This window comes from Mastomys coucha, unplaced genomic scaffold, assembly GCF_008632895.1.
Source record: "Mastomys coucha isolate ucsf_1 unplaced genomic scaffold, UCSF_Mcou_1 pScaffold11, whole genome shotgun sequence".
Taxonomy (NCBI): Eukaryota; Metazoa; Chordata; class Mammalia; order Rodentia; family Muridae; genus Mastomys; species Mastomys coucha.
In genome coordinates, this window is record NW_022196893.1 from 10,513,661 (window position 1) to 10,540,475 (window position 26,815).

Below are 26,815 nucleotides of genomic sequence, written 5' to 3' on the forward strand. Positions count from 1 at the left end.
TGTTGGTAAGGATCCTAGGGCCTGTTTGAGTCCAGTCTAGAGGTCAGAGAGGGGAACCTAGACAAAACATGGGGAGGGAAGGAAAAGTGGGAGGCAGAGATGCTGTTCATGATTCCATAGTCTTTCTCTTCTTGTATCACCTTCCAAGCCCCCAAGGGATACAATTCTCAGGAGGTCTGGGCATGTGACTCAGGAAGACTGGGTCCTAAGCAATACCAGGGACCTGGATCCTGGAACTGGGGCACAGATGGGGAAGGGGTGTTGGGAATGAGGCCAAAGCCGAGTTAGAACTGGGGCACTTTCCACGTGGGACTTGCTTCTATTCAGCCTTCCTCGAGAATCCTGGGAACTTGTATGTCTGAGCCTAGCTCAGCAGAACTGGTCAGGCCAGGTTGGGGCATATATAGATGAGTGAGGCTTTGGGCTAGGTTAGAGGAAGATGTTGCTCTGGAAGCGGACAGGGATGGCTCCCCTACCTCCCTCATTAAAGAAGAGCCTCTTCCGAGTAAACCACATGTTTATTTTGAACATTCAAATTTACAAAAACAAGAAATGGTAACAAAAGCCATGGCACAGACCACGCACACACTCACACACACACACACACACAAAGCATCTCATGTCACTTATATACAAAATAGGGCAAGGTGGGTGGGAGGGCAGTGGAGGGTCCTCATTTCATAGTGTCCAATCAGAAGGCTTCACATGCTCACAGCCTGCACGGCCTAGGAAGGAGCCTGTTCTCCACCCAGCAGGGGCAGGGAATAGGGTGGGTGGGAGGTGGGATCTGGGGTGGCAGGCAGCTGGAGTCAAGGGGAGAGGAGAACACTAGTGCCTTGAGAGGAGACCATCCTCCAGTTCTCTCAGGCCAAAGGTGCTGGGACTAGTAGGTAAGACCCAGTTTGGGGCGAAGGGAGTGACCACTGGGTCCTGGAGAAGAGAAGGACAGTCGGGGGTGGGGGGAGCTTCCAGGATCATTTGAGCTTCCTGGCCAGGACTTAGCTTCCTCATCTACAAGCCAAGGGTTGAGTTATTCCCCCACCCCACCCCACCCCACCCCCGACAGATCCTCATACTTCAGTCTGTGGTCCCCATTCACGTGTAACTGTGGTAAGATGATCCCTTAGGACACGGGGGAGAGGCCACTCCATGCTTCACGGGTGGGGGATCTGCGCAGAAAACAGCTTAGAGAACCTAACATAGGCCTTGCCCAGAACAGGGGCTACGGAAGAAGCACTTCCACCCTGCCTTTTCTGATGACGCTCTTGAGATACTCGCTTCTTGCCCTGAAGACTACAGTTCAGCTTGAGGCTGAGACTGGGCATGGGTGAAAGACCCTACTCCCCGGCCTCGAGCCCCACACCCCCACCTCTGCTCCTTCTGCACTCTAAAGGAGGTAGTGTGGTTCTTTAAGCATATAGTCTGCCTCCAAATGGAAATCACACTGTTCTCAGCTGGCCAATTGACACTGGGCAAGTTATTTTACCTCTCTGAGTCTCGGCCTTCTCTTTTCCATCACAGGGCTAAGATCAGTCTTGCCTGGTGCTGTTGAGGATAAACCAGATGGTGCAGATACAGTGCTCTGGGGGGGGGGGGGTCTCGGTGCCTAGGACTATCTAACCAGCCTCGTTCCATCTTCGTCAGACCCAGGGGCAGCTCAGGGCCACAGCTGTCTTGTTGGATGTGTTTGGGAAGATGGAGTGGGGCTCCACGTGCTCAGAGAATGTTCACAATAGGTGAGAGCAGGGGGGACATTGGAAATAGAGAGCCAGCCCCTTCCCTAGTAGTCCATACTAGGGAAGGGGCTGGCCAGGACCCAGTGCCTCCATTTTTTTCCCCTCCTGGGTGGGGTTGGGGGTGGGGAGGGTGACCTGGCATGGGAATGTGACTGAGGTGTTGTTTCTCATCACCACTGAGACAAAACAGAAAGGATGAGGATGGTGTGTCTGGTGGGCTCCAATGACCAGGCAGTTTCTGCTACATCCTTCCTAAGACTCCGTCTTCTCAGGGCCTCTTCTAAAGAGGCAAAGGCCTCTTCTAGAACAATAGCAGGAGCCCAGTATGGCTCAGAGCCCCCACAGGTCTAAGTTCTGAATCCAGCTGTCACCCAGCAACAACCGGTGTCCTCCAGACAGACACTTGACCCAGCACTGGGGCTGATGTCATTGGTTGTTACTGGGCAACCAGGATCTCAGCAGGTCTGGGTGAAGCCTCTGCAGCTCTCTCCAGGGGATGGGGATGGAGGTGCTGAGCCGTGTAGTTGCTCTCAAAATGGAAACACAGATCTGCAGGCCAGAGGCAAGTCTTGGACATGCTTCCCTGGCATGGGCTACAGCCTCTCCTGCATCATGCCTCCAGCTGAGTGGCCATGGAGAGCACAGACAGGGACAAAAGTGGGGAGTGGGGCAAGAGGCACCAGTGCCCACTGATTCAGGCGACCTGCTACTGCTCCAATACTCGGGAGAGGACCAACAGGGCCCTGCACCCTCCACTGTCTGTTGGAGCTCTGTCTGCCTGGGCTCTTACCCTCACCTCCTCAGGCTGTCTATGTATTGGGGTATCCCCAAAAGATATTCTGGTGCCCTGTTGGAAAGCATGTGTCCTCTCAAGTGCCTCCCTGCACAGGTATAAGCAGGGCTCAAAGGTCCTCAAGGACAGGCAGTGTGGTTCACAGGGAAGAACACTTTGAGGGGACTCAGAGGCCCTGGGCCTGCCGTGTTGTGCTGTTTGATCCTGGATAAGTTAATGGCCCTCTCTGTGTTCTTTCCCATCTTCCACCAGCAAGAGCTTACAATGGATGGTCTCTCTCAGCTCTGACATTCTTCTGTGCTCTTGGGAAAGTTGGTAAGGAGTAGGAGAAAGCGAGGCTCAGAGAGGGTAGGTTCTTACTGAAAGCCACACAGCAAGTCATAGGAACCAAGGGGTCCTCTGTCTCTCACTCCGCTCTGCTTTCCATCCCATCATCCTCCACCCTTTCCAGGGCCACGCACAAAGAGGTGATATAGTGGCTAAGCTACCAGACTCTGCCTGGTAAGTGCCTCCTCAGTCACAGAGCCTCTCTTTTAGATGTTCTCAGGATAGGTGAGAGTGACCCAGCAGGTCCTGTCTCAGGCTTGGAGGGGATGGGATGGACAACCCTGCTGGTGGGCAAAGTTACCAGTGAGAACAGGGGGTGATTACAGCCCTTTGGCCTCCTGGGTTTTGGTCCCTAGCTGTTAGGGTACGGGCTGGGAAAGGAATATCCTGGAAACTGAGGTGGGGCCTGAACCGACATTGAACTAACATTCAAACCACAACACACAGAGAAACTGGTGAGAGGAGGGAGGGGGAGGCAGGGGCAGTGGGCACGATGACCCTGCAGCCACTGTGGGCAACCGAGGGAGATAGAGGATGAGCGTCTGATCTCATACATCTCTGGCATCTCTTCTGCTGCCCAATGTAGGCCTGAAGCATAGAGCATGCGAGGGTCAAAGGCCACCTCTACCCATGACTCCTTAGGGAATGTCCTTGGAATTAGTGGGATCCAATGTGATTGGCAGGACAGTGTATAAGACAAGAGAGACCAAGCCAATATGTTGCCTGCCTCAGCCCCTAAATTGATGTGAGATACTGGTCCCTATCCAGGTGGCTGAGGGGACATCCAACCAGGGCAGGGCATTCTGGAGCAGTGGGTGCCCATGAGGAGAAGTGGGAGGTATAGCCAGGAGTAGGGTAGGAGGGAAGGCCAGCATGTGGACAGGCTGAGGAAGGATGTGCCCCTTCAAAGTCCCTAAACTGACAGGCAAGGGAGGGGCCCTGAACGAGGTGACCCCTCATGCCTTAGCCCTCCCCTTGCACACATCAAAGGCGGCCTTCTTCGCACCTCCAAAGGCCTCTACCAGCTTATCTTCCCAGGGGAGGACATTGCCCATCAGTGGCCCTGTGCAGTTGGCCATGCCCAGCACCTGGGCAGGTGTCAGAGCGTGGTCCCACAGGTTGAACTGTGCAATGTCACCGACGAAGGCCTGCGTGGCATCAAATCTGCCTCCCAAGGTATCCTGGGCCAAGACAGCAACAAAGAAAGGCGAGAAACATAGAATGAGGGAGGACAGGAAGAGTAATCAAGCCAGGCTCTGAACCAGTCAAAGCCTCATTCCCAAAGTTCTAGCCCCGCCCCCAAGGCTGCCCCGCCCCCAAGGCGGCTACCTCCCAGGGCTCTAGCCTCACTGTCAAAGCTCACGCTCTAGCTCCGCCCCAAGGTTCGGTTCTCATCCCAGGTTCAAGTTCTATCTGCTTCTTTAGCTCTCAGCTGCCCATGGGCAAACTGGTGGGTCTGACAGGATGCTCACTGTTCTCTTGGGCAGAGGCCCTGGAGTGGGCGGGGTTATGACTTGGGGAAGCGCTCTTCCTGAGCCTTACCTGTTCTTGGCCCAGGATAAGGATGCCATGTGGCTTGATGGGGTGCCAGGCTGCCAGGTTCTCACCAGAACCCCGCAGTTCTCCGTCCTGGTATGCAGACCACAGTCCATCCCTTGTAGTCCAGGCAATGCAGATATGGTGCCAGTTGCTGTCTTTCAGGCTCAGTGGCAGCTGGGCTACCTGGATACAGGACCCAAACCCAACGTCAGAGTCCCAAGGCTGGACCTGCATTCCAATTATTGTCTTTCCTGTCCCGACTCTCCCTTTCCCCACATAACCCCACCAAGCAGCTTTCCTCAGACCACAGGGCTATCTTTTTGGTTTTCAAGGCTTCAAGGTCACACATGGTAGGGACAGTGTCCACAAATCTATTTCCCATGCACACCTAAAATATATCCCAGCACACAGTGGGGCTCATTCACTGGCATAGGCAGAATGAGCCTTGGACTCAGAGGATGGGTGGGTCCCAGTGGCTAGCCTTGACTCTGCCACTAGCCCCCTATTTGACCTTGGGAAGACTTCTTTCCTTCCCGTGCCTCATCTGTAAAGTTGGAGAGAGAATACCCAGTTGCTGCCTCTTCCTGTATCCAAGGTAGACATGGCTAATCAATCATGAATCCAAGCTGGGACTCTGCTCACGATGCCTTAGAAGCTCCTGTCGATGGCTTGACGCTGCTCTGTCAGGTGAAAGCTACTTGTTGTCTGTGGCTTTAAATGACTCCTGTACCTCACAAATGCTTTGAGATCACGACTTCATGAGGCACTCTCTGATGCCTGCTGGGCACCAGGCCCCATTCCAGACTCAAGGGTGGATCTGGGCATGGCCTTGAACAAACTGTGCCTGTATGGGACAGCAGGGCTTTAGGGACAGCATTGCTCTTAACTGTTCACCTCTACTGTCAGCCTGACTGGATGTGGAATCACACAGGAGACATGACTCTGTGCACTACTGCTTGTGAGGGAGTCTGGAGATCTCACTGAGGGAAGGCCTACCCCAGATGTGGCTGATGGGCTGGGCTTCCAGACAGAATAAAAAGGAAGAGGCAAGCTGAGAATCCGAGTTCATCTCCTCTGCTTCCTGACTGTGGATATAATGTGACCAGCCTCCTCACATCCCTGCCCCGACAGCTACAGTTGCTCTTGCCACTGGGTCTGCCCTCAAACCGTGAGTCAGAACAAACCCTTCCTTAAACTACTTTTGTGGTATTTTGCCACAGCTGTGAGACAGACTTTAGGGGGAAAAAAAGCCTGGGGGCTGCAGGGGAGGTTGAGGGGTATAGGGAGGGGAATGTGTTGGCAAAGGTCCCCTGGAAGGACATGGAATTGGACGTGGCAACTTAAACCTGGTGCTTGCCCAGAGCAAGGGCGCAGAGGCCCGTGAGAAGGGTGGCTTGAAGGAACAAGGCTGACTGAGCGGTGCCCTGTCCAGGGTGCTGAAATCTCCATCTCTAGCGCCTAGGGCTGCCCTCTGGCTGCAATGAGCAGAGGAGGGTAGCCCTCTCCACGCGAAGCCGGGATGCCCCGACCCTGTGATGTTTTTTGTTTTTGTTTGTTTTTTTTTTGGGGGGGTGTTGTTGTTGTTTTCTTTTTTCGTTTTTTCTTTTCTTTTTTTTTATTTTTTCTTTCTCAACACAGGGTTTCTCTGTTGTAGCCCTGGCTGTCCTGGAACTTACTCTGTAGACCAGGCTGGCCTCAAACTCAGAAATCCGCCTGCCTCTGTCCCCAAGTGCTGGGATTAAAGGTGTGCACCACCACCACCTAGCCCCTGTGATGTTTTGAACCTAAATGCGGCACACTGAGCCCCGCTGGGCCACTGCCTCCTGGACACCCAGTGGGATTCCCAGCTGCGTAGCTTGTGGGCTGGTCCCAGATGAATGTGACCTGCATTTCCAGGGTGTCTCAAAATAACACCAGGCATCCCTTAGGCTAAGACAAGGTGGCAGGCAGCAGACAGCTTTGGGAAAGATGTTCTTTCTCCATAACTTCACAGATACCAGGCAGATCCTAGGCCTGCCTTAGTCATGGGGACAGGTGGCCTGGGCAGGCAGGGGATGACCTAAGGGCAGGACTGTGGGAGTAAAAAAAGAAGTTCTGGAGCCCATGACAGATGAGGACACTAAACCACAAGCTGGTAAATAAGATCACCTAGTTAAGCACATTAAGTAACCAGGACTCAAACATTACCCTCGGAATGGAGTCTGATATGGGCATCATTCCTTCCATGGTGGGGAGGGCAGAAAGGCAAGCTTTGGAGATCATCAGCAGCCCTCCTTGGTAGTTTACCTTCCTCTCCCTCTCCTTTTCCTCTCCTTCTCCCTCTCTGCCTCCCCCCCCCCCCTTCTTTCCTTCCTTCTTTCTGTTTAAAATGAGCAGGGTTCAAGGTGCAGATGCCTGTAGGCTGACTTCTAGCTGGGCAACTTCTGTTCCCCTTCTTTAGCCAGCCCTGCATCTGGATTGTCTATATGGCCAGAACTGAACTTGGCACACAGTAGGTGTTAAATGTGTGTAGAGTATAGTGAATTGGAGAGTGAAAGTATCAATCCGCATGGCACTTAGGAAGTGGAGGCCCTAAACCCTGCCCAGTATTCTAGACCCGCCCTCAATCTGCATGGCACTTAGGAAGTGGAGGCCCTGAACCCTGTCCAGTATTCTAGACCCGCCCTCAATCTGCATGGCACTTAGGAAGTGGAGGCCCTGAACCCTGCCCAGTATTCTAGACCCGCCCACCTTGTCGTTGATCAGCAGCTCCATTGGCTCAAGGCCGGCCTCCAGCAGCACGATCTCATTGGCCTGCCCAGGCACGGAGTAGGAGAAGGGGGTGCCCTGGCCGGAGCCACCCGACCTAGAGCGCAGCCACATGCAGGCAGTGAAGGCGTAGAGTTCCGGCAGCGCCTTGCGCACGCGGGCATACATGTAGTTGTTGCGGATGGGAATGCTGACCTTGAAGGCATCTGGGGGACTGTAGGCCGAGGACCCTGGAAGAGACAGGGCGGGGTAAGAGGACACTGTGCAACGAGGGCTAGTGGCTCCAGACCACCCACGGGGTGGGGATGTGGGCCACCTGATTTCACCTAGTTTACTTTTGCCTCTGGGCTGAAAGGTGCGACTAAATTGGGCCCAGCGGCTCTTGAATTCTGATGTTCTGAGTTCGAATTTCACCATCACTACTTTCTGACTTGTGAGTCTCTATGAGAAAAATGCAACCTCCTTGGGCCTCCATTTCTTCAGCAGAACGGGCTAAAGAACCGTTCTCCATTCCACACTGTGAGAGTCGGTAGGCCTCTAGGTTCATCAGATACTAGCTATAATCATGACTATTTACAGTTGCTCGCCTACTTAAGAAGCATTGTGTGGCGCTGTGTGTGGCAGGCTAGTGTGTGGCATGCTTTCCGTATGCACTTCCTCATGTCACTTCCTCACAAGCTTAGGAGATGGGCCCTGAACAATCCTCGTTTTTCAGGTATGCCTTCGCACATAGGTCATTTTCTGTTCATGACTTCCTTCCTCCCTCCTGCAGACAGTTAAGAGAAGATGCGCCTCCTGGTCCTCGGGGATGTTGGTGCAGAGAGACAGCATACTGCTGGACTGAGTGGAGATGAAGGTCACTGCCAGAGTCCAAGTAGTCAACTGGGTGTCTCCCTGGAGCATCCCAGGCCCACTGCTCTCCTACAGCATAACCCACCATGGCCCCTTGGCTCCCACAGGTACTTTCTGCTTTCGCTCTGCCGAGCTGGTTCCAGACCCCCTCCACAAGGAAGACACCCAGGTTTCTTTCTTCTGAACATCTGCCCTGCACCTGAGTCGCTCCCTGCTTTCCCTGTCTCTTCAACTTGCCCTCGCAAGGACCAGTTGGGCTACATGACGCTCGTAAGTCCCTAACACCTCCCCCCCCCACAATCTCTCAGGTGAAGAGATCAAGGCCCGAGAGAAGTAAATGACTTTTCAAGGTCACAGAGCAGACCTGTGGCAGACTTAGAACCCAGGGGTCTGACACTCACACCTACATTATGATCTCTGACCCCTGGTAGGTGCCAGGCCTGAGACTTACACAAATGGCAGAGGTTGATAGATTACTCAAAGGTGCTAAATGTGGATGGCTCAATACATGGCATGGAGTCTGAAGGATCTGGTTACAGGTCTAAACCATCCTCTTACAAATGGTGTGACCTTTGATAAGTCACTTGACCTCTGTCAAACTCACTGTCTTTACCTGTGAAAACCCTGTGGTTAGTGAAGATTGAATCCGCCAGGGTGTCATTATGCAGCCGGCCCACAGGCTCAGCAGAGCTAGAAATGACAACTGTGACTTTGAAAGTGACAGCCATCCCCCAGCAGGCTCTCCCTATCATGTTCTACAGCCTCTGGAAGTTCCAGCCAGAGACCAGGACCGGGCAGCTCAGCCATCTGCACCCCAGGACCTACCGTGCTCCAGCTCGGCCACGCGACCCTGCAGGGCATCTAGCTCCTTCTCCACTTCCTGTCGCTGCTGGTGGCTGCCATGACTGAGGGCAGCTCGCTCCTTCTCCAGCGCCAGCACCTTGGCCAGCAGCTGGCCTTCTAGTTCGTCCATCTTGGAGTGCAGGGTGGTGGGCACGGCTGGGGCTGGCGCTGAGGATAGGTTTCCACGGGCTGGGAGCTCCTGCTGCTCCAGAGGGAAAAGAAGGTGTCACGTGGTGGTGCCACTACCCTGCTGGCCACCACAGGTGAGCCTGGCTCCCAAGTAGGCAAAGTAGAGATAGTGAAGCTATGGCAGGCAGGGTATGTACAGGCAAAACCTGCATGCAGAGGGAGCGAGGACGCTCACAAAGACAGCCTCGTAGTGGACAAGAATGACACTGACAACGTCTAGGCTCTCTGGCTGGGCTACATGACGCAACCCCCCCACCCCCGGGGCGGGGACAGTTGAGGGCAGGGCCTCCCTGGACATACCTGCAACCTGGTCATCTGGACGGGACTCTAGCATTCCGTTATCTTGGGATTGTAGTTACAATCCCAGATTCAAGTGGTAGCCAAGAGCTTGGGAACCAACCTGCTGTATGGTGCTAGGAAAACATGTAAGCTGTTCTGAACTTATTTCCTCATGGGATAATTGCACTATCACCTTGGAATCATTCTGGGGAGGATCATGTGGAAAACACCGATAAACAGAGTGTGCTGGCTGCCAATGTCTTTGGCATTCAGGGTGTCCCAAAGCTGGCTCTGACACCCCGTGTCTAGCCCAGGAGGAGAACAGTGTGCAGAGACTTCCTTGTTCTGTCTTAATTTGGGCAGAATTGAGGCAGGCAGGCTAGGCCACAGGTTCAGGCTGGAAAGCACATTCTGTGGTGAGCACATCACAGAAGTGTCAGCAGTGCTGTGAGGAGCCAAATCGGATGTCTTCCTCTGCCCTCCACAGCGCCCCCAACTTCTGCAAGGCCCCCTGTTTCCACATTCAGGGGTCCAGGCAGTGAGTGATACCTAAGTGAGTGAGTCCCTGGCTTAGCCCCAAGACAGAAGCTTGGTAGTATCTTCAGTGCTTGGGGTAGCATCTGGCACACAGTAGGTGCTCATGGAACACAGTGGGTGCTTGTGGCACACAGCAGGTGCTCATTCGTGTTTGGTCAATGAACAAATTGGGAACATCCTCTGAGCAGAGGTGAGGGCCAAGTTTGAACTTATCCCAGATCTCCAATCCTTTGAGACAGCCTCCCACTTCGTGTGGGAGCCACTCAGCAGAGTTGGGGACAGATGAGACACGGAGGGTGCAGGGCTCCTCAGGGGACTTCATGTCGTGAATGTGTGGCTGCTGGTGGTGAGCAGGATGGAGAACTGTCTGAACCCCGCCCCCACATGTGCCTCGTGACTGTAGACTCCCTGTAACTCCCACTGAGCTTCCCTACCATGACAGATCCAGAGGGTGTCTGTGGCTTGTGTCCCACTGGTATCTTTTGGCACAACCCATGCATCTGAAACCCTGTGGCTGACACACATTCCAGCCAGGCTATGGGCTTAGCCCCAAGACAGAAGCTTGGTGGCATCTTCTCTCTCCTATGCACCACAGCCCCGACCTCAGCCCTCATGTGGGGGTCACAGAGCCCTGACCTACAGGCAGAATGGTGGTACCAGGCAGTCACCCGTTACCCTGCTCATGAGGGACAATACCAAAGCTGAGTTTGAACCCTACACATCCTCGACCTGAGGCCACATTACCATGGCAGCTCCTATGCCCCAGAGCACATTAATGCAAGGTACATACTTATCCCGTTATCACAGGAAAGGTTAAGAGACATGCCCAGTGTTACCAAGCAAGTGACCAGCAAGGCCAGGGCTGGGTCACTGAGGCTGAAAGGGTCCCTAATTTGTTCTTAGGGGCAGGGCTCGTGCCTTGAGGCTCCAGGTGCTCAAGGGATGCTGAGAGACACTGTCTTGTCTCTAGTTGGGGACTGAAGGAGTCCTCCATTCTCCTTCCAGAGTGACCAGGACAGAAGGAGCATTTTACACTGTAGGGTCTAGCTGCTTCCTTCAAGGGGACACACAGATGGCCGGGGGTGGGGAGAGTATACGAGCTGTCCTTGGTCAAGGTTCCTGTTTGGTGGCACCAGGAGGACAGGGAGAAGGGGGCTCAGGTTCAGGGTGGTAGCCTCCCCCCACCCCAGCGTGTGAATCAGAGAAACACAACGCTCCCATCCCACTTCCATCTGCCACAGCACAGGCTGTGTGGCGTGGGCTCCGTGGGCCTCGTGCCAAGTGGGCCTCAGCCTGAGACGGTAGGGGGACAGCAGGGATGATGTCACACTATCCCCCACTCAGCGCCTGATAGGGCAGGAAGGGAGGTCTGGATTCCAGGCGTGCTGCTTAGAGTCTGTGGTAGAGTTTATTATATCTGGGCCTAGAGCCCAGGGTTCTAGGCCCAGCTCAGTGGCTCAGGAACTAATGGGGATGGGGCGGGGGTGGGAAGCTCCTTAGCCTCAACAGGAACACCAAGAAAGGAGCACTGCTGACAGGGGCAAACTTCTCAGCTGCTCCTATCTCTTGAGGACTAAGTGTTGAGGCTCAGAAAGGGTGGGCTGCCTGCTTAAAGTCACACAGCAGTCCTGTACCCACTCCTCATACCAACCCTCACAGCCCGAGTCTCAGTTTTCTTCCGCCAAGTGGGTATGCAGTATTATCCTGTCTGCTAAGAAGGCCTAAAAGGATGATCCGAGTAGCCATGAGAACGCCAGGAAAGGCAGGCTGTGTCTCACACACTGTGTAGGACGGCCTTACCGAGGGCCCCATAGGAGCATCCTATAGTGTGACATGGCCGAGGTGCAGAAAGAACTGGAAAGCCAGCTGCATGACCTCATGCAAGCAGATGTTGGAGACGAGGAAGGGCCTGACTTCAGGGCCTATACATACCCTGTCCCTGCCTGCTCAGCTCAGGTTCTGAGGACAGTAGTGTAGGCCTCCCCACCCCAACAGTGCCCATATCCCGTGAGTCCTGCCCACTCCCACTTGGCTCCGGCAGCTGAGTGGCTTGTCATGGAAAGATGCCATGCCTTAGTTCCCCTATTGGCACAAGAGCAATGTAATCTCAGGGCCCTCAGGGGGTGGGGGGCCTGGGTGCTGTGTGGAGTGCTGTCACCACTGCCACCAACCCTACCTCATCATGTCCTAAGAGGGCTGGAGGTACAGCTTGGTTAGCAGAGGACTCCAGCATTCCACAACCATGTGTGACACCTTAGGAGCTGAAGTCAGGAGGGTCAGAAATTCTAGGTTATCCTTGGCTACATATCACGTTCAAGGCCAGCCTGGGTTACATGCAATCCATCTCAAAAATAGATAAACAAAATGTTTTGAAAGGATACATACCTCTCAATATTCAGCCCCAAAACCCATTTGACAAGTTATTACACTGAGAGAAAATCTAGGCACGTGGAGGCCAGCAGTCCACACTGCCAGATGTCAGGTGACAGAGGGAGGGGGTGGCGCAGGGAGAAGGTAGGGGTGAGATGGCTGATTCGGAGGGAGGTGCCCGTGCCCCAGCACCCCAAATCCACCTCACCCTGAGGCTTTAACACATGCTGTTCCTCCTGCCAGGAGTACTCTTCCTGCCTCAACTCATCCTCTCCCGGGAGAGCGCCTGCAGTCCCAGATGGCAGTTTCCCCGACATCAGAGCCAAGATGCTCCAAGAGAAGGGGGTGCTAAGCTCTGCTGGGGGGTTCTGAGCCCTCATCCACTCCTTCCACCAGCTGTGTGCACCCTGGCAACATCATTCCTGCGTAACCGGCACCAGCTCCCAGCCCAGTAGTCTGCGAGGTGTTGGATTTCTCACTCAGATCTGTGGCCTTGAGCAAGCTGCTGGACCACTCTGACCCTCATGGTCATCATCTGTGAGAGTCAGGTCATGTTTTAATACTTCCTACATTTGGGGTACATGGGATGATATGCAAGGCAGGACCTAGTCTGGTGTCTCACACGTGGTTCTCGAACAGTTATTATTACTACTACTGTTATCTTTACTGGGGGGAACGGGGGAGATAAAGCTGGAGGGTGGCATCAGAAAGCCAGCTGAGCCACTTGGGCATGCCCCTGATGATGCTGAGTCTCCCCTGGTGTCCTCAGCAAAGGTAGGACCCCTGGCCCCACCCCAGTTCATTTTTGTCCTGGCAATAGTCTTAGCTCAGCCCCACTGAGTTGTGTGGCCTTGGACAAGTCCCTCTGTCTCTCTGATTCTACTCGTGATGGGCAGAGCTGTGGAAGACACACAAGCTCAACCTGTTGCCCTTGGCTTCCGGTAGGGATAAGACACTCAAGCCATCCTGGGGACACCCTGTTAGGTTCATTCCTTTGTGAGCAGCCTAATCATTGACCCTATCCCACCATAAACAAAGATCTCCAGAGTGGAACAGTGCCTGACATCATGAATTAGCAAACCATAAATATTTAAATCATGAGAGTCCAGAGTCCTTTACACCCACCAGCTCCGGGAAGCTTGCAGATGACCAGGCCTGGTGGGCGAGGCTCGCTCTAGGGTGGGTGTTGGAAACTCTTACAGCCACTTTGGGAAAATGTGTCACAGTATCTACAGATGCTAAATATATGTCCCTGCTGGCACCCAGGCATCCCACTGCCAGGGACAGGGCCAGCAGAAATGAGGCCGATGGCCACCCAAAGAGACCATACAGTGTTCACAGGAGCAACACACTAGTATTAGAAAGAACTCTGTCCTCAGACAATTGGGTGATGGTGCCTCTGCTCAGTGACACATAGCCACTGCCACAGACACCTGACTAACGGCACAGGAACAAAGGCGCTCACGGTTCAACTACAAGCAAAACTCATCAGCGGTGACCATGGCCAGAACTGGGGGACCTCAGTGATTTGGGGAGGCCCAAGAGAGCCTTCAGAACCTGTGAATGATCTAGCTGCTACCCCAGGTGTGCTTTCCCAGGGGTGCTCGAATATTTCCGCCCAGACCTGTCCACTGGGGATTTGTGTCCTTTATAAGTGACACATCTGAACCCTTACAGTCTGTGGACTTACTTTTCTATGGTAGACCGCAGAAATAAAAAGTGACTGAGCTTCTGACCCAGCAGGACTGGCCTCACTTCTTAGGACGACAAGAGGGTTGGTTTTGTTGTTGTTGTTTTGTTTTTTTAAAGGGGATGGGATGTCCTGTCTCAGTCAACAGACCGGCGGGTAATTGAGGATCAGATACAGGAGAATTTCAGAGGTCACAGCATGATAGTGGCAGGCCCACGCTTTACAAAGCCAGGCTACTTGCTAGGATGAAGGTCTACTACTTAGAGACTCAGGCTAAGGGCCTTTCACACCCCCGCACATCCATTTTACAGATATAAAAATTGAGATCTGGAAAGAGTATTCCAAGCAACAAGTGAGCCCCACGCAGCTGGCCCCTCTGGGGTCATTGAGAGTTCGAAAGGTGTCTAGGAAGTAACTAGTCTGCTGTAGGGTGTTTTGTTTTGTTTTGTTTTGTTTTGTTTGAGATAGACTGTCATGTAGCCCAGGCTGGCCATGAACTTGTTATGTAGCTGAGGATGACTTTGAAAATCTCATCCGTTTGCTTCTACCTTCTAAAAGTTAGGATTACAGGTGTGTACCACAATGTCCCATTTCTTCTGTGCTAAGGATTGGACTTGGGGTTTTGTGCATGCTTGGCAACCACTCTATCGGTGGAACTTTACCCCAGCCCCTCCCTGGGGAGTCTTTACAACAGGGATCCCTGAGAGGACCAAGGGTCAGAGGCCTTCCGGTATTGCATCCCTCAGACTCTGCACCTTCAGGTGTCCTCTCCTAGGACAGGAATGTGCATGGCCTATTTCCCATGACAGAGACAGAAGGGCTAATGTATAATACATACTTCAAAAGGACCAGCTGCTCCTGGCAGTCCCAGGGGAGCCTCCACTCCAGCAGGGCCAGCCTCTGAGACCCGGCCAGCACCACGTTCACTCTTGTGGCATTGCCTCACTTGTATTCCTCACAGTCTTGTGGGTGGGGAATGTCCTACCCCTACCTAGTGTAGACTCAATGTGGAGAACCAGACAGAGCCCTGGAGCCAGGTACTAATAAGTCAAATTCAGGCTCTGATGCTGGGCAACCAGAAGCCAGGGTTTTAATCTCTCTGGGTCCGTTTGTTGGCAAGAGAGGAATAGTTTCTCCTCTATAAAGTGAAGGGGGGATTAAATGAGATGTTGTGAAGTTCCATATGCTTCGTAAGTGCTTCGTAATACAGGCGATCACTGTTAGAACATCAGTAAGTGTTGCTTCCCTGAACCCAGCATCCTCTGGGATTCCCATCAGGATGCTCTTCCACATGGCTCTACTCCAGAAGGAGGGCAGAGCAATGGAGGGCAGGGTTTATGTCAAGGAAAGAAACTAATCCTGAATTTCTACCCTACACATATATTAGCACAAAAATGGAACTCTGGGACAAGCCAGAATGGCCAGATGCCACGGAAGTGGACCAACTCCCATGGAAAGTGGTGCTTGGAAGCGAACATCCCTTGACCTGAGAATGCCTCTCCAGGGACTCCAGCTAAAGGCTCCATTCAACTGACTGAAGAGGAAATAAACAGCTTTGCTACTGTAGGCAGAAGAGAACCAGAGGCAACCTGTGCACATCCAAGACACACAGGCTAGTGATGGATGGATGGGGGGAGAGGGTGGTAGATGGTGGTTCTGCCCTGGCCTGTTACAGTGCCTGCTAGTGGATTGGTATCAGGGGGTGCAAAGGAGCAGAGAAGAGAGAAATAATTGAGAAATGTCTCCTCAAACCTGTTGACTTTTTTTTTTTAAGTAAACAATGAAAATAAGTAAGTTTTTTTTAAAAAATGAATGTTTTTTTCTGAAGTCCTCAAATATGGCTTCTACCTGAGGTCAGGTGTGAGGAGAAGGGCAAGCTTCCCTGTCCACACATTGGGATCAGGTCTAGCTGGAACACATGTGACTCTGGGGTGCAGAGGTGGGTGGCTAAGGTGGCAGGCATGGTATGGTCAGGGGAGGCCTCTGAAAGGACTGTCTTACAGTGGGTGCTAATGCGGGGACAGTTGGACTGACCCAAGCAAAGGCTGGCGAGACCCAAGAGCTGATGCAGGGGTCCAGGCCAGATTCAAGCAGGTGGCCAGGTTCAGGCTGAGGAGTGTGCCCCCATGAAAGACTCCAGGATAGGCTTCAGGAACAACCTAAATGTGTGTGGAGGAGAGAGACCAGCCAAGAGGCAGAGCATACAGAGATGCCAACAGGATCTGTGGGTCATGTGGAGTGGGCATTGGAAGCCCCTGGGTATGGCTTAGCCCACCCAGGAGACCGGAAAGGAGATCCAAGAAGGACCTCAAAGCAGACAGGGATGCTCTGGAGGAGTAAAAGGGGTCGGGGGGGGGATGCATCTAGAAGCCAAGAAGGAAAACACTGTGTGGCAGAGGAAAGTGGTCAGATGACTGAGGGGAACCAGCAAGACAAAGACTGGAAAACACCTTCCGTTTGTCACCTCTGGGGACATTAGCAAGAGCGAGTTCAGGGGACTGCATCTATGACAGCAGACCCTGTAAATCTGGGGGTTTCACCCACACTGAATGAGAAGAGAGGTGGAGAAACCAGGCAGTGGCCTAGAAGTGCATGAGCCCTCATTGAGAGTGGCAGTGTGGCCCCAGGACCTTGACTCTGGCTGCTGCTAGCTCCATGCCTGTCTCACTCGGCAAACAGGAGAGGGGGAATGTGGAGAAGTGGGGGCTCCCCAAGCCTGGGAACCGACCTACTGCCAAGTCCCAGCTGGCAGGATCCCTCAGCCTTGGCCGGCTCACCGCAGGGAAGCCCACCCTGACAAGAGCCGGGTGCGCAGGGAGCAGGGTCAGCACAACCGTGCCAGTCACAGACATGGGAGGGACTACCTGTGCCATCTGTGGTGCCAGGGCTAGGGCATCGAGGGAAGGCTGAGGGAAAACTCAAATGATTTTCACGTTAGTGCAATCTTAAAGGGAGATTTTGCTCCCGTTTGTGTGCTTGTCTATATACCTTTGCCACTGGAGTGTCTGTCTGGTGAGATGTAGAGTGTCACGGTGCCCACTGTACAGGTGAGGAGACTGAGGCTGACCCTCCCCTGCAGCTTTTATCTGGTTGTTTTCCTGCTCTTGGCTTTAAGAACTTCACCCCTGGGCAGGGAAGCAGGGTGCTGGCCTGGCTTGGCCCCCCGTCTCTGCCACTCAGCTTAGGAGGTTCGAATTTCTGGATTTTCTCATCTCCATAAGGGGAGTGGAAGCCATGGAGGTGGTGTGGGGAGGTTGTGGTCTGATAACTCTGAAGGTGGGGGTCGAGCAAGCAGCCGACTTCTTGGTGGTCTGATGGGATGGAGCCTACAACCTTCCCACCAGTATCTCCTCTTGCACCCAGCTTGAACTTGGAAGCCATATGTATGCCCTCTCTGACCATTTAGTTCATTCACACTTTCACCTCACCTTTGCCTTGCCCAGCTTCAGCCTGGGTCGGGGAGAAAGCAGGGGCCACAGCGTCTGCCCTATCTCTCCCCTGCTTCGAGGATCTATCCTGTGTCTGGAAATCAGTCCATGCCTGGGAATGGCCAAGGCTTTCCTGGCTGTTTGTCCTGCCCAATCTGTCTTATCTATACTCCCCCAGACTGGGAATTTGTAACAGGGGGAAAGGGACCATAGGTATAATCAATCAATGCCTTAGCATCACACACAAACCCGAGAAGGGTCTCTACTCCCTGGGCTCCTTGTATCTGACCTGGAAAAGGAGGCGGAGGGAGCTAAGTAGACCTCCATTGAGGAGTCATCCGCTGATTTCCCCAAGAGTCCAGAGCGTCAGGTACATAAAGCTGGGCGTGGCCCGGGGATGAGAGGTGATGCAGGCGTGCAGGTTGGTGTTAATGAGGCACTCTTGGGCTTGCGAGGAGTACGGCTAACGGTACTCCTAATGGTAGTGAGTATGGGGTGGGAGTTACTCTAAGTTCCCGAAGAAGGACATCTAAGGAGAGCATCGTACGTGCCAAACATTCCCACACCTGCGTCTCAATCAATTTCCACTACAAGTGGACGCCGTTCTCCCATTCTCATGCTCCGATCACCATGCCAGGCTCTCACCCGCGATTCGGACCAGGACTGTCCCAAGGTGCCTGCCAGGGGCATGCTTCGGGTGACCGGACGGCAGCTCTAGGGACCCGGGACCCGCGCGCCGCAGGCACGGCAGGGCCCCTCCACCTCGGGTCCCCCGACGGCGCGCCACTCACCTCGATGCGCTCGATGCGGTCTCGCAGCGCGCGCACCGCGTCCTCCAGCTCCAGCAGCAGCGCGGGTGAGTCCCAGGCGCCGTCTGCCATGGTGTCGCGGCGGGGCCCGGCGTCCTGGAGGCCGCGCGGCAGGCCGCTCTCGCAGCGGCCCAGCTTGCCGGTGAGCTCGCGGATGGTGTCCCGGTCTGCGCGGATGCGCGCCTCCTGCTGCAGCGCCGTCTGGCGCAGCTGCTCCGCGGTGCTCTGCAGCAGCAACAGCTCCGCGCGCTCGCCCGCCGCGTCCCCCTGCTCGGTCCCCGACGGGCAGGCGGCGGCCAGCGGTGTGCAGAGGAAACGACTGAGCAGCGGCACGGGCGGCGGCGGGAAGACGCTGGCCGCCGGCTCCCCGGGCAACACCGAGGGCCCGGCCGAGCCGCCTGCGCCGTGCAGGGCGCTCAGGCTGCGCTGCGGACCCGAGGCACCGGCGGCCGAGGCGGCCGAGGCGTTGTCGGTGCCGCCGGGCAGCGCGCGCGCGGGGCTGGCCGCCAGGGGCACGCTGGCGATGATGCAGATGACGGCACCGAGGAACGCCAGCATGCCCGCGGCCAGCAGCACGGCCAGGAACTTCAGCGTGAGGCGCGGAGGGGGCGCGCGAGGCCCCCGGTAGGCGCGGCGGCGGGGTCGGGGCGCAGGGCCCGGGAGCGCAGGAGCCGGAACGGGAGCCGGAGCGGGAGCCCGAGCTGTCGCCGCGGCCGCCGCTGCCGCCGCTCTGAGCCCGCGCGGCGGGAGGAGGAGAAGGCGGGCGCGGCGGCCCCGCCCCACTCGCTCCCCCGGGGCCGGCCGAAGCCCAACCCCGCACCCGTTCTGTGCCGGGAGCCGGGGTGCGTGCGCCACGCCCAGGGCTTTTGCTCACTCCGAGGGAGGTCACAGGATAGCTACCTGGCGGCTGGGTTCTAAGGCGACCCTGCGTTCTGGCCTCTGGTCCTCTCCAGGTCCCCCCAACCCCCGAAAGGCCTACAGCTGTGTCCCTGCGGGGCTCTGGCCTCAGCTTGCGGCAGCCTCGGTTGCAGTTAACACTCAGCCTGAACACGTTCACGATACAAATGAGGAAACTGAGGGCTCTGGCCTCAGCAGGACGCTGGCTCGGTTGTAGTTAACCCTCAGCGTGAAGGTGCTCCTGAGAACAAAGAGGAAACTGAGACCCTTGGAGGCCAAGTGGCAGCCCAAGGTCACACAGCTAGAATGCACTTGAAGCAGCATTTGAGGTGAGCCATGGCTGCTAGCAAAGAGATAGTAATCGGGGATGAGGAAGCGATTTGACCTAATCTGTTTCTGCTGTGGTCGCCTGAGTGTCACCTGCTACCTCCTCTTTCCAGAGGAACAGGTTCGCTCCGCTCCAAGCACCCCATCTGCAAGCCTCAAGGTTCTCAGAGGAGAAGCTCGCTGCATCCTCCGTCAGAATGCCAGGTGGGACGCAAGCTTGTGGGCGCCAAGACCAGGCAGGAGTGGGCTATGTGTGTAGGTTTTACTTTATCGTGTCTAAAATGTCTCTATATATATTCTGTTGAAAATTAACTTTTCAATGAAAAAACTTTAAAAATCTTCCCACCCTTTCCAGTCCAGCTTCAGGCCTCCTGTTCAGGCTGTCTCTGCCTGGGGTGGATTCCTGAGCTGGAAGAACCCTCGAAGGCCATGAAGGTTCATGCTGCAGCCTGGGACACGTGGCAATGGCTCACTAAGTCCTGAGCCAAGCCTCGACCATCTCAAAGTCCCTGATCCCTCACAGCTACCAACATAGACATGACTGGGGACAGGGACATTCCCGAGGAGACAGCAGCCCCCAGAATCCTAGGGGACCTTACCTGGCCACTGACACCCTGTGAGCAGTCCATGGGCATCGGTTCCAACTCCCTCCACTCTCTAGGCATGGGGGTTATGTCACCTCTGCTCACTCATCTCCTAGAGTCAGGGATTGTTGTCCAGATATGCTAATAAATAGCACAGGAAGCCTGCAAATGCCGGCTTTGCTCACCATGAGCACCCAGAGCCGGATTGATGATAATTAATAACCTGAAAACCCAGCCCAGGCAGCATGACTCAGAGGACACATCTACAACTGGAGGTCTAGCCTCAGATCTTTGGAGACAGTGACAGGCATTGGGCTCCCTGAAGCCTTAGGGGTACGGAAGATGTCAGCACCCCGGCTGATTCTAGAGTGTCCATGAAGACAGACAGGCAGACAAAATCCCCACGGAAAAAGTCCTTCAAGAGCCAGGAATGCCCGGAGAGGCCAAGAGGAAGCCACTTCCAGTAGCAGAAGAGTCAACTGTAATTTGAGTGTCATCAGCTGCCCGGAGAGTTCGGAGACAGCTGAGTAGACAAGTATAGGGGCTAGACATGAATCTTTAATTAATTGCTTAGCACGACTATTAAGTCAATGGTATTAATAGGTCACCTCTCTGCTTAAACACCTGGCACCTCATCTCTTGTTGGGGACTATCTTTACAGGGATATCTATATGGTAACAACCTTGGAAAACCGCCGTACTGTCATCTGAGCAGAGAACAGGTTTGCTTGCTGATCAGAGTACAGTTCATATCTCTGGGACCACACAGTAGGGTGGGTCAGCTGATATGCCATCAAAAGAAGGCCGAGGCTGTCTTAGCTCATAGTGTATTGGTTGTATGGCAGACCTACTGTGTGTGTCTATCTAGAGTTCCTACTTTGCTCCATGAAGCCTACATGCAGTAAATGCTACCTGTTTTGATGTGAATAAAATCTCTCTCTGCCTACCCACCCCCATCCCCCTTGTCCCCCCAACTTCTACCCCCCACCCCCCCTCCCCAGAGGGGAGCATCTTGACTTTCCTCCAGTGTCTGTGAAACCTGATGACTTGCTGGTTTGTTTTTGTTTGTTTTTGAGACAAGGTCTTTCTATGTAGCCCTTGCAAACCTGGAACTCTGTCTCAAGTTCCTCAAGAGACCAGGTTGGCCTCAAACTCCTAGAGATCCCTCTGCCTGTGCTTCAGAGAGCTGGGATTAAAGGTGTGCACTGTTACGCCTCGCTCTAACTTGCCAGTTTGCAGGTGAGGTGGATCTCAGGCCTTTCTTGACACCTGCTGTGTCTCCCTCTATAAAATGAGGAATATGAGAGTATACAAAATATAAAATGAGATTATACAAAAGTTTCTTTCTGGGCTCCCAAATCGCAGTATTTGGGAGGTAGAGACAGAAGGATCAAGGGTTCCAGGTCATCCTGGGCTTCATGAGACCCTGTTGAAAGACAGACAAAGAGAGAAAGAGAAAGGAAGACAGAGAGATACAGAGAGTCACAGAGATGGAGACATGTACACACAGAGAGGCAGACAGACACAGAGAAAAACATACAGAGACAGAAACAGATACACAAACATACAGAGAGAAGACAGACAGACAGACAGAGAATTGGTAATCTGAGTTGTTTCTCCATCCTTGTGCTCGCTGCCTGCAGCAATCTCAAACTGCGAATTCCCTAGGCACGGCCACACCTCCCAGCTCTGCATTGGTCCTTGGAGCCCAACCTGCAGCATCCTTTCCTCCATTTCTCTGGAGCCCTGGCACTCAGCACAGGCTCCTTCCCCATCTCCAGCAGCTTCTTGGAGAATACTTCCCCACAGGCAGTGATTGCCACTGCTCTGGGTCCGTCTCTCTGGGATGGCCCCCTCTGTAATCCTAACAGATCCTACAGGGATGGTCAGAGGCATGTTCCCCGGAAACCTCCCCTAAGACTACTAGCACCCTTGTTTTTCCTCACAAGTCTTCCATCACCCCTTCTTTATTTTCTCTTCTAGTGCTGGTACAGAATCCAGGGCTTGTGCATCCTACCCTGATGCTCTATCCTGGCTTACACCCCTAGAACTGGAATTTTTGTTTCTCCATTTTTATTCCATTCTTAGGACAAGGGAAATTTTGTTATAAGTCACATATATACTTATTAGGACTTTTTTTTTCTTTGTCCAAGCATGGTGGTACACGCCTTTAAGCTTAGCACTTGAGAAGCAGAGGCAGGGGAATATCTGTGAGTGCCAGACCAACCTGCTCTATGCCATGAATTTCAGGCCAGCTAGAGCTACAGAGCAAGGCCCTGTATAGCAACAAAAACCAACGTCTAGGTGTGGTGGCACAACCCTGGAAGTCTGACAGAAGTCTGGACAGTTAGATGGGGATGGAGAGCTAATGAGGAAGGTGCACATAGTGACCTCTGGCTTCTACACGTACATGCATACGCATACGTGTGTACCTCCACATACGTAAATACGTGGCACAATATGCTACAAACACGATGAAGTAAATGATCAGACAAATAAAAGTTCTGCTCAATTACTGTTTATCACACTATGGTTAATTAAAAAGGAACAGGCACTGTACAGGTAAAAGAAATATAATCACATCCCTTCTGAAAACACAGGACACGGGTCAGTGGGCTGGCTTAGCAGGTACTTGCTGCCAGGCCTGACATTCTGAGTTCAATCCCTGGGTCGTACATGGTAGAAGGAGGACAGCTGCTGAAAGTCGTCCTCTGATCTCTACACACATGTTGTAGCATGCATGCCTCCCCCATAAGTCAGTGAATGTAATAAAAACTGTAAACTATGTAAAACTATGTGCAGTTGCTACATAGGTTACTGGTTGCCTCCACAGCAGGCATGGAGCAGAGCCAGGTTTTGAATATGGGCTTGAGGCCACCAATTCACAGCAGATGGCCTGGGATTTTCCTCAGTTTCAAGGATGAGTGTCCTGCACCCCAGGGAATCTCTCAGTCCTGGACAAACCATGAATGTGGCCCCACCCCTGGATCCCCAGTCATTCTGCCACACGCACGCCCTCCATGTTGCCAGGGAGTGAGCTGTCCCCACCCTTGTCTCCCTTCAGCCCTGGTGCTCTCCCTTGCAGCACCTTCTCAGTGCCGCCTGCCTGTACACAGGCTGGGACCAGCCTTCACAGCCCTGTCTCCTGTCTTCAGAACTGCTGCTACACGGAGATGCTCACACTCAAAGTGACTGGAGCCAGTGTCCCCCGTGGAGGGTGTGTCTGTGAGCAAAGCTACCCCTTCCTTGAAGGGGGTATGGAAGGAGCCACCTCTCCATTTTAAGGACCAGGTCTAGTCTCTATGAGGTCTGATCTTCAGCAGGAGCTGTCTCTTCTCATCTGGGCAGTGGGGTCACTGATACCTGCTTGATGGGATATAATGAGAAGTAAGAGACATTGCATAGACCTTTCCTGCAGGGGTTGGGGCAGGCATCATTTCTTTTCTTTTTACTGTTTTATTCTATCTATCTATCTATCTATCTATCTATCTACCCAACAACCTATCCATCCATCCCTCCATCCACCCACTCACCTACCCATCTATGATCTATCTACATATCTATCTATCTATCTATCTATCTATCTATCTATCTATCTATCTACTTACCTATCCATTCATCCACCCACCCACCCATCTGTCCATCCATCATCCATCCACCTACCTACCTACCTACATATCTTTCTGTTTATCTATCTAGTGTGTTTGTGCATGCACATATGCATGTATCTACCTACCAATTTACCTACCTGTCCATCCATCCATCCACCGTCTGTCTGTCTGTCTGTCTGTCTATCTATCTATCTACCTACCTTCTTCCCTACCTACACATCCTTCTGTCTATCTGTGCATGCATACATGCATGTATGGAGATTGGAAGACAATCTCAGGAGTTGGCTCTCTTTTCCATCTACCATGTGGATCCTGAGTAGGGAACTTAGGTCAGGTTTGATGGCACATGTCTCTAACCACTGAGCAATCTTCCAGGCCCCAGGCTCCACTTCTTACCACATTGCTTTGTATTTCTAGAGCACAGTAGAGTGCCTGACATCCTAGTGACTAATAAATGCTACCTGCTTCCTTATGTGTCCCTAGGCATGGGTTAGGCGCTCATTGTTAGTTCCCATTCTTTGGTGCCCTCTCTTGCCTCTTTATGACTGGTGTCCTGGACTCATTTATAATTTTGGCTCAACATGCTCCAGCCTCCCCGGAGGAAAGCAGGACTTTTCTAGGGGCCAATAATGTTTGCACATTTGTAGTGGATGCTGGGATCAGGAGTCCCAGTCAATAGGGAAGAAAATGGAAGCGAGTGGAGGGAGAACAAGCCTCTTGAGAAAGCCAAGAGATGTCCACCCAGACTCTCTGCTTCCTGGAAGCAGCTAGAGAGACAACACGGTGACAAGCTTGGGCACAAAGGGGACATCTGCTCCTGCAGGCTCTGGAGGGGCCCCAAAGCAGGAGGAAGAGTGTATTCTGCTGGCAGAGGCATTCTAGTTGTGCAGAGTCCTGGCCAGGGCCAGAGAAGAAAGGCCAGTAGGAACAGGGCCAGCAAGGCTGCCGTCTGTTGCTATGAGGGACAGGCTGGGTTCACAGTAGCTTCCAGATACTGGGCTCTTCCTCCCGAGTCTTGCCCTGTGGGGGTCTCATCCATGGCCAGACTTCAGCTATACGCTACCCAGTTTTTAGTCCACACCTGGGGAAGCTGAACTGGGGTTTTGTGTTTGTCCTGGGGTCCCATGGACAGTGGATGCTCAAGCTGGCACTTGAGACTGGCAGTTGTCAGTCAGCATCTCCCATTGCCACTTGTCATCCCTGTCCCGTGTGGATGTCCTGCACAGTTACCTGGGTCCTGTTGGCTAGGCAGACACCCCACCTTGCCCACCTTCGTGGCCCCACACCTGCGTCTTCCCCACTAATCTATGGCGTGTGTGGACATGTAAGTTCTTTACATTTACTGTGGGGTGAGGAAGATAGATGTGTGTATACATCCAGGGGTCAGAGAACAGCCTGCAGGAGTCAGTTCTCTCCCTGACACATGGACCTCAGGGATTGAATTCAGGCCATCGCTCCTGCTGGCAGGCGCCTTTACCCACTGAGCTCTGCATGCATTTTTGAGGCCCAGAAACCTGTTTGCTGCATGTGAGTCTCTGGTCCCTGGGTAAATCCAGGTGTATCTGCTTTCCACACAAGGGGAGTTTGTGATCCAGAGAAGGCAATGGAGGTAGGAGGGAGGCTGGGGTTCCACAGAGACTGTCTTTAGAGCCTCAAGCTTTGGGAGACTCCCAATTGTTGTCTGTTAAATGGGTCTGGACAGCCAGCTGTGTTGGCTACAGCAAGGCAGGGCCAGGGGACCTTGCCCGGGTGGTCCTGAATATGTGCCTGGCAGCAATTTCCAATGCCATCTGGTTCCTCTTGTACCTAGGGTGAATCTAAAAATGGGGGCCAGGTTAGGGAAGCTCTCTGGCTGGAAAATGGGACAACTTGGGGGGTTGGGACAGGTGGGAAGCCCTGCGAGCCAGGTCTCTGTTGCTTCCATCTCTGAGCTAGTTTATCAGCCTCAGGTGACTTGAGCCTTAGGTCTCTCCTGTCTAAAGTCTGTCTACAACCTTCGGAAACTGCTGCCACTAGCAAACTATGCCCACACGGAAAACAGGAGGTGGCTTGGAGGGAAGTGACTGCTACAGGGTTTACAGGAGGAGGCAAGTAGCAAGGAGGGAGGTGTCCCGAGACAGCTGTCACACTAGCTACTGCTTTGAAGCTCTCAACTAAAGCCTCACAAAATCCTTAGGAAACCCTGGGCCACTGCCACCATTCCTGAGTTGCAGATAGCCAGAAGAAGCCTAGAGAGGTAAGCAAGTGGCTTCAGGTTGCTCAGTGGCTAATTTGGGGCACTGATGTTCAAAAATCACACATTGAAACTCCTGCTGCTGGGATATTCTGTGCCTCTAGGCAGTAGCCAGACAAGTACCTCATCTGGCCAGCCTGAGTCCAGTGCCTGGAACAGCGCTTGGGAGGCAGAGGCAGGCGGATCTCTGAGTTCGAGGCCAGCCTTGTCTACAGAGTGAGTTCCAGGATAGCCAGGGCTACACAGAGAAACCCTGTCTCGAAAAACCAAAACAAACCAAAACAAAACAAAAACTAATATCCATAGAGCCTGTTGGTGGAGGTGGCACATGATTTTAATATCAGCACTTGAGAGGCAGGCAGATCTTTATATGAGTTCAAGGCCACGCTGGTCTACAGTTCAAGTTCCAGGACAGCTAGGGTTACACAGAGAAACCCTGGCTAGAAAACCAATGAGAAGAAGAGGAGGAGAAGCAGCAGCAGCAGTACAGAAGCCAGGCATGGTGGTACACACTTTTAATCACAGCACTTGAAAGGCAGAGTCAGAGCCAGGCGGTGGTGGCGCACGCCTTTAATCCCAGCACTTGGGAGGCAGAGGCAGGTGGATTTCTGAGTTCGAGGCCAGTCTGGTTTACATAGTGAATTCCAGGACAGCCAGAGCTACACAGTGAGACCCTCTGTCAACAAAACATAACAAAAGAGTATCCTTAGACACCAGGAAGCCCTGTGCTAGGCCATGGCAGGCACCAAAGGCTTCACTCTTGCCCAGTGGCTATCTCTTTAGGCCAGTCAGTTGGCCCATCTTTCCCACCGATGATGCAATCTCAATGTGTTCAGTGTCCTCTGGTTTTACTAGATTCTTTCACGTGTAGGGGTGCGTTTGTACATACATACACACATATATTCATAGGGAGGTCAGAGGTGTCTTCTGATATCGATCTCTACCTTCTTTTGAGACAGGGGAGGAAAGATGGGGAGGGAAGGAGGGAGAGAGAGGGAGGGAGGGAGGGAGGGAGGGAGGGAGA

The 26,815-nt window shown here is 53.4% G+C and overlaps 1 protein-coding gene across 1 annotated transcript; it reads right to left on the reverse strand.

The window, feature by feature from the left end:
* Positions 1–499: 499 nt before the first annotated feature.
* Positions 500–19,999, reverse strand: Nptxr (neuronal pentraxin receptor). The gene is made up of 6 exons (XM_031359457.1): positions 19,964–19,999; positions 18,123–18,965; positions 8,821–9,040; positions 7,126–7,373; positions 4,399–4,578; positions 500–4,037 (listed from the first exon to the last, which is right to left on the reverse strand). Exons 1-6 carry the CDS (start codon positions 19,997–19,999, stop codon positions 3,813–3,815), a joined length of 1,752 nt encoding a protein of 583 aa, XP_031215317.1. The 3' UTR covers positions 500–3,812.
* Between the last annotated feature and the right edge of the window lie 6,816 nt (positions 20,000–26,815).